At 40.0% G+C, this 15,936-nt stretch overlaps 1 protein-coding gene across 1 annotated transcript; it reads right to left on the bottom strand.

The window, feature by feature from the left end:
• Positions 1-206: 206 nt before the first annotated feature.
• Positions 207-15,295, bottom strand: LOC118411085. The gene is made up of 13 exons (XM_035813096.1): positions 15,172-15,295; positions 14,766-14,815; positions 13,493-13,642; positions 12,987-13,128; positions 12,430-12,605; positions 11,487-11,628; positions 10,861-11,045; positions 9,121-9,262; positions 8,511-8,692; positions 6,789-6,930; positions 6,220-6,413; positions 4,642-4,783; positions 207-310 (listed from the first exon to the last, which is right to left on the bottom strand). Exons 1-13 carry the CDS (start codon positions 15,293-15,295, stop codon positions 207-209), a joined length of 1,875 nt encoding a protein of 624 aa, XP_035668989.1.
• Positions 15,296-15,936: the final 641 nt, after the last annotated feature.

The following is a 15,936-nucleotide window of genomic DNA, read 5'->3' on the forward strand; positions in this document are numbered from 1 at the left end:
CGAGGTTTCCAAAAATGCTACGCACTAGATCTGTTTGAACCATATGTGATGAAATCTTTCTCCTTAAAACTTTCTTTTCCAATTTTCCATTATGGAAAATAAAGATTTTAAAAATTCATCTAATGCTATTAAAAATATACATCAGAGTTGAAACTTTTTATTGAAAAGAATAATTCTGCAAATCCACCTAAAGGTGTTATAACTACTCATCCAGATTGAAACTTACTGGTGTTACAGCCAACAATCTCCACCCTCATAGCAATGCGAGTATGCCAGGACTGAACCACGAAGCGCACATAACGGGCATCAACTGGGGTGTTCAGTAGGTTCGTTACAGGGAGACTCATGTAACTGTTGCCTGGAAAGACCTAAAAGTACGTTCAATTTGGATGGGTGAATTTCTGTTTTCCTGTATAATATATTCTATTCAGCTCTAAATCTACTTCACTAGCGATGCCTAGTTTAGTCTCCGTACATTCTGTCGACCGTCTGTTTGTCTAAAATTCAAGTCACAACCTGCTCAAACAACCATCAATGTATTTTGCTTTATCTAGACGTAAGAGTGCGCATTTCGCATATTTTGATTTTGACATACCATATCTGGGCCATCGCTGTCGGCATATGTCCAAGTAATCCGATCTGTACTGTACTGGAGTTTGTACGACGTCACCCATTGGTGCTCATGATTAAGTCGACCCTGGATGATGGTGCCCATGACGAGCTTCATTTCTCCTAAATCCACCTGAGAGGCAAGTTGTGTAATAGTATGCAAAACAAGACGCAAGAAGATACTCTCAGTATACTGAAATTAAGCCATATTGACCGACACTACTTTTAATGCATAAAATTCCAAGTCAAAATATTATAACCACGAAAAGATTTTCTGGTCAACAAATCGGACCAAAAGATGGTGTTGCGATGATGACTAGTAAGGTCTAAGCAGGGTTCCTGATTAAGGTGTAACTGAGGAGTTTCCCAAACTATTGTGTAGGTAACAATTTTCAAGATTGTGTTGTAAGAAATCTAAATCCCTTTAATTAAAAAACCTAATGAACGTATTAACAGAAAATTGTAGCATCGTCAACAGGGATGCAATATACAGAACACAATATCGACTGTTTAGTTTTTGAGTATGGCTACCTGTAACCACTGTCCGATATAGTTGTGATGTGATGTCCAGGCGGCCCCTCCGTTTAACCGCCCCTTGAAGGGATCGAGACCAGCACTTTGACCACGAGTATTAAGCAAGAACGAGGGTGCAGTGATGCTACCATCAGGTATGGTTCTAGATTCCATTCCAAGTGGTTGGGGGCAGGTTGGGACGTGGACTACAGCTGAGGGATCAAGTAGATGTAACATTTGGTAAATATCCTATTTACAATAGTTTTTAGTACACTTGTTTATAGCTATTAATCGACTTATGATTCAGTCAAATGACTTAAACGCCCTTACAGCACCAACTTCCCAGCGAGTTACGACTGGTTACATTGTACGGGAGACTTGGATTTTAGTTTCCATAGCACTGCATTGGCCTCTGAGCTTTGTTAAAGAATCCGATGAATTCTCAATCTACAATGAATTGGGGGAAAATGAAATGCATTTGCCTGATGTTTCAATGCTTGCAACTACACTTGTATATGTCTCTTAATCGAGTCGTTAGACTAGTTTATCAAGCATTACATACCAGCTTTCCAGTCACTTAGCTATATTGTACAGTCTGATAATGTTTCAGAAAATGCTACACACTGGATCCTTTCTCATCCTTATCGAATAAAGTTGTAATCCTTAAATGTTTTTAATTCCACTTTGATTATAGAAAAGAATAATTGTAAAATACATCTTAAGATAGAAATATTTCTCCGGACTGAAACTTACTAGTGTTACAGCCCACAATCTCCACCCTCACAGCGATGCGGTTATGCCAGGACATAACCACGAAACGCACATAACGGGTGTCAATTGGGCTGTCTAGTAGGTTCGTAACAGGGAGACTCCCATCGACGTTCCCTGGAAAGACCTAAAGGTAAACGCAAAGTTAGGATTAGGTTATTTTGTGTCGTATATTTGATTCAGCCATAGATATCCATCACTCTAATGAACAACAGTCTCCAAACATTTCGTCCTAGACCAACAACATCAAATCAAAACCAAGGGTTTAAACCCGTTTTGAAATACAGAATATATGCTCTTTATGATGTCGTTGTATTTTATTAAGGCCACGTTGATTTGATTATTTGGACGACATCCGCGCTCGCACCAATTTTCGGCCATTTCCAAAAAAAAAAAGTTTTCGACCACACAATGAATTGTGCAAAGCAGCTGTAAAATGAGCACAAATATTCCGTAGATTGAAAAAAAAGTATCAGAAAACAGGTAACTAATGCCATAGAATGCCAAAATGAATCTAAAGTCAAAGAATATGATGTGAAAGGACAGAAAGAAAAAAAATCTATTGTTGTTTGGGGGAGGTAGCAGTACAGAAAATTCAGGTCCAGAGGATCATTTCCAGGTCCGGACATGAACCTGGACCTGATTGTCTGTGGAAACTTGCAATACTCAAAACAATGGTAATTGGTCAATTTTGCTACAAAGGAATCTGTTTGGTGGATTATTGGACTCCCACTGCATTTTAAAATCCCATCTCCATGTAATAAAGGCTAACTGTCTCTGTACCTTTGACTGTAAAAACTTGGTGCAATTGACTATAAACTCTACTTGACTTCGCTCCTGTTGTCTTTTTGCCCCCCCCCCCCCCCTTAGGCCCCAAATGGCTGACGACATAGTGTGTCCATTTTGTAATTGGCGAAACCTGTTACTCTGTTTTGTTTTTTTCAGGTCTGTGTTTTTTCGGATTGGTCCAAGAAGAAAAAAATGTTTTGCACCCGTATGATGTACTGGTCCCTACACCTAACTGTTGGTATACCATACTATGAGTGTTTAGTCCTATGTTCAACCTTCCTGGCCATTTCATACTGAAGGCAACTTTTTTTTTGGCCAAACTTTTTTTTTTATTCGCTCGCTCGCATCAGTTTTGGAGTTCCCGGAGGATTTCATCCATATAATCAAATCAACATGGCCTAACTCTAGAAAAAAAAGAAAATTTCTTAGCCTGGTATACAGCCGTAATATAGCTCCCGGGTCTCTTCTCTCCTCTTCGCAATGCTACATATTTCTAAGTTTGGGATACCTTTTCTGAGTCATTATTGCTGGCATATGTTGTCCAAGAAATCCGATCTGTACTGTACTGAAGTTTGTACGACGTCACCCACTCTTGGACATGATAAAGCCGACCCTGTATGATAGTGCCCATGACGCGCTGCATTTTCCCTAAATCCACCTGGAAGACAAAGGCTGTATCTCTATACGGAATAAGAAATAAGATGGAGAAAGAACAGTTCTAACTATATCTTGAGGACATACATTGCATGATAAGATTAGCGCCACATTGGCGGATACTGATTTCGTTCTTAGACATTCTCAATGCAAAAAGAAATGTGTGGAATCTCAAGTCAAAATCTTATAATTATAAAACCTGGAAAATATTTTCTTGGTCGTCATTTTGGACCGAAATGTTGCGGTAAGGAGTAATACAGTTATCGAACTTTGGGCAGGCAATTTTCTTCAAGGCTGCGTTGCAAGAAATATAAATTCTCGCGATTCATCCACCTTTTGAAGGCATTTTACGAAAATAGTCACTTTTATAATAAGGATCTAAACGTAAATACCAGCAGGGTTAAGTTTATGAGGATGTCTGCCTACCTGTAGCCACTCCCCGATAACGTTATGGCTGGGTGACCAGGCTAATGGGTGGTATGCACCACCGGCGTTTAATCGCCCTCGGTAAGGCTCGAGACCAGCAGTACGACCATTATTAAGGAAGACCGAGGATGCAGTGATGCTGTCATCAGGTATGGCTCCAGATTCCATCCCAAGTAGGTGTGGACAGGCAGGGACCAAGGCAGCTAAGAATTCAAGTAGATGAAACCACCATTACAAGTGTGTTGAGACAGGCTTTGAGAGGTTTCCAACTTAAAGTCCTGATAACTATACTTGTTTATAACTCCAATTATTTTCTGTATTAGTCAAGCATCGTAACCGTCCTTACATACCACATTTCCAGTAAAACGGTTTGCGGGAAGACTTGGTTTTCCTTCTAAAGCTGTGCATCCAACTCAGGACATCCTTACACGACTCGATAAATTCTCAAAATGCAATGATTCTTGAGGAAAAAATGCATTTGCCTAATGATGGTTCAGAAAATGCTACCTGCTTGATCTGTTCCAATCCTTTTGTGACAAAAGGTCTGTCCTTGAAGGTTACAATGAATTTAAAAAAATTCAAGAGCCCACCTGAAGCTTTTACAAAAAAATATCCATGTTGACACTTACTAGTGATAAATAATGCATACATTTTATGGCTCTTGGTAACAAACGTTGGCACATACGTAATGGCTTATGCATTTGCACACCGAATCCGTATGTGCGTTTTGACACACTTTTGAGAAATTTGGCGAGAAATTCGGTGGGCGTCACTCCACTGTAAGGGAAAGTCCCTTAAAAGGCTCAACATCGGGGACATATCGGGTATGGAACCTTGGACCTCTTGGTTCTGAGCCCATTAAGCTACAGAAACGACACTTACTAGTGTTGCAGCCCACAATCTCCACCCTCATGGCAATGCGATCATTCCAGGACAGGACCACAAAGCGCACATAACGGGCATCAACTGGGTTGTTCAGTATGTTCGTGACAGGGAGGCTCATGTCGACATTGCCTGGAAAGACCTGAAGGTAAAGGCATAATTAAGATTAGGGTATTTTAACTCTTTTGTGTCGTACATTTTACTCTGCACATTACGCTCAAGATCAACAATACATCAAAAGCATTGGATAGAATGGGCTTTGTCATATAAATCTAATGCTTATTAGGTATCTGTATCTGTATGGTCAGTGTAACCGGCCTTTGGGGTAACGCACCAGCCTTTGTAAATGTATCTATGTAGCCTGTATAACCACCCTTAGGCGTAACACGGGTATCCTCTGCAATTCTAATGCTATTTAATGAGGATACTTGATGGCAACGAGTTCCGCTCTGCTTTAAAAAATTGAACATATCAATTCTAGGTGGATAACTCTGGTACCTGAAGGCATTGTCTATTTCTTGATCTTTTCTGAGCTTACATTGGTAGTACTTATAGTAGGAGCAGTATTTGGTACATCCACCATCGTATTTGTCACCTTGTAGATAATGCATATTCTAATAATTTTTGTTCTGTCATCACGTGACTTTTACTGTGCATCTGTTTTCTTTTTTGTGACAATATGTGACTTTGTTGTATTTTTTATATTGTTTTAGTCTTATTGTACATTGTATATTGTTTTGGTCTGGGAATTTAAAACAAGTAAAATATTTTGATATTTGAAATACCATTTTTGAGCCATTACTACTGGCACATGTTGTCCAAGTAATCCGGTCTGCACTGTATTGGAGTTTGTATGACGTCACCCAATGGCGGTCCTGATGATCAAGTCGACCCTGAATGATGGTGCCCATGACGCGCTTCATTTCCCCTAAATCCACCTGAAATGCAATTTCTGTTATAGAATGCAAAATAAGAGGCAAGAAGACCAGATCTAACTATATCTCTTCATGACACACTCTGTATTCTGAAATTTGGTGATAAGGCCACAGCAAGTAGATTTTATGGATGGCATCCTGTGCAGAATTCAAATATATACTGAGATAGGGTGAAAAAACAAGATTGGTAAAAAAGACAAGATGGCTAAATTTTGAAAATATGCAACATAACCGTTGTAGCAAAAATCACAACCAATAAGGCAGTCATTTCTTTATTCATGCACTGTTGTTAGTGGGAAAAAGGGACACTAGTGTGGTAGACTGGTGTTCTGGATCACTAAGATTCGCAAACCTGTCCATCGTATTGTATTATAGCAATTGTTGTATTATTATAACATATGATTGTGTTAGTTACTTATGTTTATTATTTATTGATTTCATTGATCATACATCTTGTGTAAGCATAGAGGAGGAGGGCACAGCATAAACTGTTAAGGTTTTCGTCTCCTCCTGCACGTGTTTTATGTTTTATTCTTTTCTGTATTTATTATCATTTTGTTGTGCAAATAAATAAACAGACAAACAATTCAATAGAAATTCAATAAAGAACGCGCTTGCTGCGTTAATGAAGATGTCTGCCTACCTGCAACCATTGACCGACGAGGTTGTACTTTGCTGTCCAGGCGCGTGTAGGCGCGACGTTTAACCGGCCGTAGCGAGGCTCGAGACCGTAACTAGAGGAACTTTCACGATGGAACGAAGATGCAGTGATGCTGCCATCAGGTATGGCACCAGATTCCATTCCAAGAAGATACGGACAGACGGGCGCGACTGCAGCTGAGAGTTCAAGTACAAAGAGATATTAGCAAAGAGAGAGAGCTGTTTCCCCTAGGCCCTCTACAATACCTGCAACTACACTTGTATATTGCTCTTCATCTGATTCCGTATTATTCAAGCGACGTAACCGACTCTAGACACCAGCTTTAGAGTTACACGGCTGGTTATATTGAACGGAACGACTAGTTAATCTTCTATAGCTGAGCATCAAAATCTGATGCACTGTCTGATAACGATTCAGAAACTGTTACGTATAGATCTGTTTTCGTCCGTATGATTGTTTACGAATGTTCCATTCTACATCAATTATGCAAAAGAATCAATTAAAGAGTGCACCTTAAGATATCGTGAATATTCATCAGTTTTAACACTTACTAGTGTTACAGCCAACAATCTCCACCCTCATGGAAATGTGATTATTCCAGGACTGGACGACGAAACGCACATGACGGGCATCAACTGGGTTGTCCAGTAGGTTCGTGACAGGGATGCTCATGTCCACGTTAGCTGGAAAAACCTAAAAAGGTAATCGCATACGTTCGATGAGAGCATCTTTCTACACATTTGTTTTTATTCAGCTCAAGATCTTCATCACAATCATCACGTTCGTCCGTCTGTATCTCTACAACTGAAATCGAAAACAATGCTTTACTATACAAAATATGCGGACAAAGTTAATGATTTGTGTGACTTTTCTTAATCTAGAAATATTAAAAAAAATATCACCATTTCTGAACCATTGCTACTGGCATATGTCGTCCAAGTAATCCGATCTGCACTGTACTGGAGTTTGTATGACGTCACCCACTCGGCATCCCAAGAAAGTCGACCCTGAATGATGGTTCCCATGACTTGCTTCAGTTCCCCTAAGTCCACCTGAAAATCAAAAGATGCTTTACGGTATGGAATGCAAAATGAAAGAGCAAGTCTCTGTCTAAATGCACACTATTTATTATGAAATTATGCCACATTATTGGATGCTAAATTTGTACTTATAGATTCTCATTGCAAAGTGCGAATTCTCACGTCAAAAGCATTAATGATTTTCCTGGCCACAGCTTGAATCACAGGGTGGCATTACATTAAGTAGTACAGTCCAACCAATCGTCGGTGATTATATCAAGGTTAGAGGCTACTACAGATGGGGTAAAAATGGAAGTCCAGCACCTCCTGTCTACAGACGGTCTCAGAAGTTATGGAGACTTCAGCTCATCTTGTCTTTGTCGTACGAAACCGCAATCACTTAATAATATTTTGTTTGTTTGTTTGTTTGTTTGTTTGTTTTGCATACCCGGTAAACCGCCTCGAGGTGTGGCTATCCTCAAACACGGGACCTCATTTGACTCCCTATCCGAGTGACGTCCCAAATCTAGGTACTTATTTTCACCCGAGTGGAGTGAGGAAATTCGTGTAAAGTGCATATCAAAAAGGCACAAGATCGGTGGCACATCTATGGATTCGAATCCAGAACCTCTGGGTAATGAATCCCACCCCTGCCGATTGCGCCACATTAACCCGTTGATGAAGGCATTACCAGAAAACAGTCATTTTGCAAGGATTTCAGCGTTTAGATATTCTAGATGTATGTATATCTGGAGGAACTTGAGCAATTCAAGTAAAAAAAAAACTGCCAACCTTGAAAATATTCAATAGCCAATCAAAGCCGAACTCTGACGTGTATCCTTGTCTATCATTTTTGTAGTTTGTTCCCTTTTTGCTAATAATTGCACGCTTTTGTTTAATCAAGTGTAATAATTCAGTTGTATAAATTGTAATATATTAGTGACAGTGTATATATTTTATTAATTAAGTGGATTACTTTTGTTTACGCCAGAATCTGGATAAGCGTTGTTTTTGTTTCTTTCCCTATGTTGATAAATTCTTTAATCATCTTATTTTTTTTATTTCATTGTCTTACTCATTTATCATTATGATTTATCATACATTGTTGAGTTTGAAGGAGGGGCTATTATACGCCTGGTAATTATAAGGTTCCTTCTCGGATAACCCACCTGCACATTTTTTTTCTTTCTTGATAATTCTCATTCTTTTGAGGTCTCTGTATAATGATAATTCATTTGTGCGAATGAACATTACCTGTAACCACTGTCCGATGAGGTTGTACCCTGCTTTCCAGGCGCGTCCTCCGTTTAACCGCGCATAGGCAGGCTCCAGACCAACACTACGACCACCACGAGTATAGGTTGAGGATGCTATAATGCCAGGTATGGCTCCAGATTCCATCCCAAGTGATTGGGGACAGACTGGTTGAACCGCAGCTGAGGGATAAAGTAGATGTATGCTTTGGCTAGTAGAATGCTCTTTGTCAGTTACAATAGTATAATTGTTATAACTCTTAGTATAATTCTGTATTCGCCAGGCAAGGCGGCTTGACCTCTCCTGAACACAAATTTTACAACCACACGGCTGGTCTTACTGTACGTTTATACCTAATTTTACTTTCTATAACTGCACATTTAACTCTGGGCTTCGATAAAAAACGCAATGAAATATTACAATATAATGATTCTTGGGAAAACGAAATGCATGTTCATAGTGATGTTTCAGAAATGCTGTGTACTAGATCTATCTTTATTCGCTTGTGGTGAAATGTTTATTCTTCAATATATCAATTTCATTTTATTAAGAAAAAATGAGACACATGAAGCTATCAGAAATTATTATTTTAACATAGGCGGAAACTTACTGGTGTTACAGCCCACAATCTCCACCCTCATTGCGATACCATTATGCCAGGACTGGACCACGAAACGCACATATCTGGCATCAACTGGTTTGTCCAGTAGATTCGTGACAGGGAGGATCATGTCGATGTTGCCCGGAAAGACCTGAAAAGTATACGCAAGATATTGATGAGAGTATTTCTACTCACCATTGGCATTAGCGGTGACGCTACACCAAACATCAAAATCGAAGACACGACAACCAAGGTGAGAGACATTTTTATTTACTGAAGAAGCACGATCACAAGATATGGACATAGTCACAATGAAATTGTCATCAGAATCAGAAAAGACAGCTCAACCTTTGAGAAGAAAAACAAAACAAAAAGCGTTGAAGACTTGAGTGCTAAGCACAGATAAAAGCCAGTTACAGATAAATTGAATCAGTTTTACTATACAAACTATCAAGCGGGACTCTCTGCTTTATATTTCTGTAGTGGTGTTTTTTTAATTGTATAATCTAGAAATGAAAAATGAAAATATATCATCATTTTGGAGATACCATTTCTGAACCATTGCTGCTGGCATATGTCGTCCAAGTAATCCGATCTGCACTGTACTGGAGCTTGTATGATGTCACCCACTCGGCGTCACCAGAAAGCCAACCCTGAATGATGGTTCCCATTACTTGCTTCATCGTCCCTAAATCCACCTGAAAAGCAACGATGCTTTACGTTAACGAATGCAAAATGAAACACCAGGGGAACAGGTCTTACTATCTCTTCAAGACACACTCTGATGGCTAAAAGTAGGCTATATAAACGGATACTATCTTTGTACCAGTCATCTTCTCAATGGAGCAAATGAACGAATTTCTAAGTAAGAATATCATCAGCATGAAAACCACTCTCCTGGTGTACAATTCTAATCGAAAGGTTGGAGTAGGGAGCAATTCATACTGTTCATTCCAACTTTGATCCCTGACGAAGGTAACTGAGCACCATGACGCGCTTCGTGTCCCCTAAACTTTATAATTATCAACCAAGCTGATCAATAATTGTGTTCTAACTTCTACGACACCTCAATCACCGTGATTCATCTACTCGATGAACGCATTTACAGAAAGATTTGTGAAGTGTTACTCTATCTTGTCATGAAAGACCATAATGTTTACTCTGCTCGTAAGTAAGTGGCAGCCTAGAGCTGATTTATCTGTCCACAGACATTTGCCAGGATGATCAGGCTGACCCAGGTTGGCAAGACTGTTGTCTAGTGCTGTATCTTTGGGTAAGTACAAATAATCTGGGATTGGTCAGTTACCCCCATGACATACTATAGTAGTTCTATCCCCAGAAGAGAACACGATGGTCCAAAAGGGCATGAAAAATCCCCACTTGTGGGACATGAATATTGATGATAATTACATGCCAGTCACTGTTGTCTCCATTGGAAACTGTCCGTGATTAGTTGAAAATTTAAAAGGCGGGCCGTAGTAATGTTTATGTTACGATATCTCCCCTGGCCCAAGATAAGTGAAGATTGGTCAGAAGAGGTCACATGCGTATATAGCACCCACATTTTCCAGTCTGATAACACCACAGCTTTGCTTGATATCACCACACTTGGTCTCTCATTTGCATGGAATATTCTCACACTTTTTTCATCGTCCCACATTATGTAGATATATTTACAGAACATAAACAGAGCTTTTCTTTGGCTGAGCGAAGTAGGTATGGGCTAAGTTCATGAAGATGTATGTCTACCTGTAACCACTGTCCGATAAGGTTGTAAAATGCTTTCCATGCGCGTCTTCCGTTTAACCGCGCCTGGTAAGGTTCGACATACACAGTGCGACGACCGCGGTAGTACGAGGATGCAGTGATGCTGCCTCCAGGTATGGCACCAGATTCCATCCCAAGTGTTTGGGGACAGACTGGTTGAACTGCAGCTGAGAGAGAAAGTAGATATAAGCTTTAGCAAATAGAGTGCTCTCCTCCAATTATAATCATTTTAAGTACACTTGTCAATAGCTCTTAGTATAGTTCTGTATTAGCCAGGCAACTAAACCGCTATTAAACACCAATTTCCCAATCACACGGCGGGTTATTGCACGTTTTTACCTTATTCTACTTTCTATAGCTGTAACTCTGTATAACTCTGTGCTTCGGTGAACAACCTGTGTGATGAAATCTTCCAATACCAAGATTCTTGGGAAAAGACATGCATTTTTCTAATCATGTTCTATGAAATGCTGTGTACTATCTTTTCAAAAGTGAGAAAATGTTCATCATAGAATGTTTCCGGTCCACTTTGAATATGAACACGAATGACTGAAAAGTCCGTCTACAGCTGTTAGAAAAAAAAAACTCTCATTTTAGTTGAAACGTACTGGTGTTACAGCCCACAATCTCTCCCCTCATGGAGATGTGATTATGCCAGGACTGGACCAAGAAGCGCACATAACGGGCATCAACTGGGCTGTTGAGTAGGTTTGTGACAGGAATGCTAATATCAACGTTGCCGGGGAAGACCTAAAAGGTAAACATACAATATCGATTAAGGTATGTCTTTTGTATGGTATGAGTTATCTAAATCTAAATTCGCATCACACCAATGCAAAATGGTCCCCATACATTCCGTCTTACACCAACTATAGCGCAGAATAACCAAATGATCAAATCCTCTTCGCTATGAAAAATTGCAAAGACAAATTTTGTTACTCAGTGGTATTTTGTTTAATCTAGAGATAAAACACATATTTTGATATTTGAGTTACCATTTCTAAGCCATTGCTGTTAGCATATGAAATCCAAGAGATCCCATCTGAACAATACTGGAGTTTGTATGACGTCACCCACTGGTGTTCATGAGAAAGTCGACCCTGAATGATGGTACCCATGACGCTCTTCATTTCCCCTAGGTCCACCTGAAAGACAACGGTTGTTCTTTTATATAAAATGTACAATAAGAGGCAAGAAAAAAACGGGACTACCTGTTGAAGACGCATTCTGTATCCTGAAATCAGGACATATTGACCTACACTAATTTTTTACGTAAATATTTGAAATGCAAAAAAAAATACTTGAAATCATATCATGACATCAATTAAATTTTCCTTGCTGACGACTCGGACCAAATGGGCTGTAGCGGTACAATCCAAGCAGTCATCTCTGGTGTAGGTAACTAAAAAATTACCGAGACTTTGGACAAGAAATAACAAGGCGTTTTTTAAAGGACCCGACATCCCGGCAATTCACCAAGTGAACCTGATATTTACATGAAATTACCATACCTTTAACAGGGAAATAATTTACGATTGTCTAACTGCCTACCTGCAACCACTGCCCTATGGTGTTGTAACCTGCTGCCCAAGCGGCTCCCCCATTTAACCGCGCGCGGAAAGGCTCGAGACCTCTAGCTGAGGTCGATGATGCAGTGATGCTACCATGAGGTATGTCACCAGATTCCATCCCAAGTGGTTGGGGACAGGCTGGGAGGGGGGCTGCTGCTGAGGGATCAAGAAAATATAACAATTTGCAACTAGAGTGCTTTTTCCCAATTACAATAGTACTAGTATTATTGAACACTTGATAACGCAACATGTATCTCTAATCTAATTCTATACATGTCAAGCAATTTGACCTCCCTTTAGCTTCAACTTCACAATCATACGGCAGGTGAGAATGAAGTTGAAGAGTTAGTTGTTGTTTTTTAAGGAAGACTTAGTTGTTTCCTTCTATAGCTGCGCGTCGAACACTGGACTTTGTTAGAAGTCTCGCTACATTCTTACTAGTTTGCATCTTTACATGAAGAAATGTTTTTCTTTAATGTTTCCAGTCCCCTTTGATCGTGGTAGATATTGACAATATTCATCCGGGTTAAAACTTACTGGTGTTACAGCCCACAATCTCCACCCTCATGGCGATGCGATTATGCCAGGACTGAACCACGAAACGCACATAACGGGCGTCAACTGGGCTGTCCAGTAGGTTCGTAACAGGTAGACTCACGTCGGCGTTGCCAGGAAAGACCTAACAGGATAAACGCAAATATTAGAGCATTTTCTTCTTTGTATCATATGTTAAATATTAAGCTCTATATCTGCACATCAATGACCAAACCGTTTCCATACATCCCGTCCAAAACCAACGTATCAATCGAATGGATCGACACATTCCATCTAGGCTGAAGAAGAGTGATGGATGTCACTCGAAACGTCCGGAAGTAAATATCCGTTTTTATCCAGTTGTAGAGATTGAATTGCATTTGAATATTGCTTACCTGGATGTCTAACCTTCATAAACGAGTGGATCGACACTGTTTTACTACATGAAATTGGAGTATTTTTAGTTTAGAAAAAAATAGTACTAGTATATATCTTGATCTTCGACATACGATTTCTGAGCCATTGATGTCGGTATAGGTCATCCAAGTGATTCGATCCGTGCTGTACAGGAGTTTGTATGACGTCACCCATTGGTGGTCATGAGAAAGACGTCCCTGAGCGATGGTGCCCATGACGCGCTTCATTTCCCCCAAGTCCACCTAAAAAGCGATGGTTTTTTTATATAGAATAAATATTTTGGAGCAAAATAAGAAGGACCGAGAAGCAGGTCTACCTCTCTTGAAGACACACTGTATGTCATAATCACCTCACCTCGCCTAGTCCCATCCTCATCAGGAGGGTTGGGGACTATATTACGGACACCTATATTGTTATCTGACCTTCTTAATGAAGAAATCGTGCAGAATCCTTAGTCAAAATACCATACATAACCCCGAAAAGATTTCTCTGGCTGACAATACGGACCAAATGGTCTTGTTGAGGTAAGATGTAAAGTCCAATTAGGCTCCTTCAGGAAGGTAAATAGGTCTTGCCGAAACCTTTGACAATGTTTTGCTTTAATAAAGAAACATCAATACCCGTGATTCACACAGATGATGAATACACTAACATTCACCATTGCGATAAGGATCTAATTTAAAGAACACGAGGATTCACTTTATGGCGATGTATGCCTACCTGCAACCACTGTCCGTTGATGTCATAGCTGGGTGACCAGGCGTATGAATGGTATGCTCCGCCGGCGTTTAACCTCCCTCGGTAAGGCTCGAGACCAGCAGATCGGCCATGATAAAGATAAAAAGAAGATGCAGTGATGCTGCCATGAGGTATGGCTCCAGATTCCATCCCAAGTAGATGTGGACAGGCTGGGACTGAGGCGGCAGCTGAGAGATGAAGATGAAACCATTGGCAACGTATGTATATAACGCTGTCAATTTTATTCGGTATGCACACTTAATTCCCAATTATGCTGTACGTTATATTTTACCTTTTGTTGCTGTGTATGTAACTATGGGCGTCATTAAACAACACGATAGATTCTCACAATAATTGATTCTAAAAGAAATGCTGTCTGACAATGTTTCTGAAAATGCTACCCGAAGGATCTGTGTTAGTCAATCGTCTTATCCAGTCTAGCACACCAGTTTTCCAGTAACACGGCTAGTTAGTTGTGTCGTTACTTGCACGTACGGAAAGACGTAGTTTTCACCTCCGAAACCAGCGCATATAACTCAAAGCTTTGTTAAACGACTCGAATTCTCACAATAGAATTACGATATTGGGAAAGATGTATTTGCCTGGTTATGATTTATAAAATGCTACCTGCTGAATCAGTTTGAATGCGTTTGCGATGAAGTATTTGTCGTTGAATGCTTTGAAACGGATAAATAAAAAAGGTCAAACTAAAGCTACTAGATTTAGCCGTGCAAAATTACTATCAATAAATCATAAGTAAATCGCTTTTGATGGCAAACGTTGCCTCATAAATGATAGTACATCTTACTTTACTTTATCCTTCCGCTTATGCCTGGTGGGGGGCGTCGCGGGGGATAGTACATCGGCTACCAAAATTGTGTTTTCAGCACAAATTTGACAGATTAGGCCAGACGCTCTGTGAGCGTCACTCCTTCGTTACGGAACGCCGTGTAAAGGTATCGAAATGGAAACCTCACGGTTCTGACCCCAGCGATCTACATGTACTATCAATGACCTTGGAAAAGGCACTTACTCGACGTGTTACAGCCAACAATCTCCACTCTCATCGCGATGCGATCATTCCAGGTCTGGACCACGAAACGCACATAACGGGCACCAACTGGGCTGTCCAGTAGGTTCGTTACAGGGAGGCTCATGTCGACGTTGCCTGGAAAGACCTAAGAGTTGAAGGCATAATTAAGATCAGGGTATTTCTACTATTTTGTGCCGTACATCATATTCCGATTCATATTTTTATCAATTAATCAAAAGTCTCCGTACATCCCGTCTAAATCCAACAATATCACCAGTGCAAATCAACACCAAAAATATTTGAGGTACCATTTCTGATCCATTACTGCCAGCATATGTTGTCCATGTAATTCGATCTGTACTGTAATGGAGTTTGTATGACGTCACCCAATAGCGGTCCTGATGATCAAGTCGACCCTGAATGATGGTGCCCATGACTAGCTTTATTTCCCCTAAATCCACCTGAAAGACAAACAGTATGAAAAATAAGAAACAAAAAGAGCAAGTCTAACTATCTCTGGAATTCGGCCATATTCGGATATCCTGGCCAATTTTATACTTACACTTTCTCAATAGCCAATACTTGAAATCACAATTCCAAACATAACAAACTCGAAAAATTTGCCTGACCGACAGTTCCCGACAGGTAGTATAGGTTCCCCAGATGAAGGATAAGGGGTTGTTACCGAATGTTGTGTCATAAGAACCCTAGATTACTGGCATTCAATCACCGAACGATGGCGTTACTTCAAAGATTATATTCTTG

The sequence above is a fragment of the Branchiostoma floridae genome, chromosome 3 (assembly GCF_000003815.2).
Source record: "Branchiostoma floridae strain S238N-H82 chromosome 3, Bfl_VNyyK, whole genome shotgun sequence".
NCBI classification, from domain to species: Eukaryota; Metazoa; Chordata; class Leptocardii; order Amphioxiformes; family Branchiostomatidae; genus Branchiostoma; species Branchiostoma floridae.

Coding starts and splice junctions, on each gene's coding strand:
- LOC118411085 (XM_035813096.1), bottom strand. CDS start 15,295: ATGAGCCTCCCTGTAACGAACCTACTGGACAGCCCAGTTGGTGCCCGT. Junction 12,606..12,986: donor GATTGTGGGCTGTAACACCA/GTAAGTTTTAAC, acceptor TTGATCCCTCAG/CAGCAGCCCCCCTCCCAGCC. Junction 8,693..9,120: donor GATTGTGGGCTGTAACACCA/GTAAGTTTCCGC, acceptor TTTATCCCTCAG/CTGCGGTTCAACCAGTCTGT.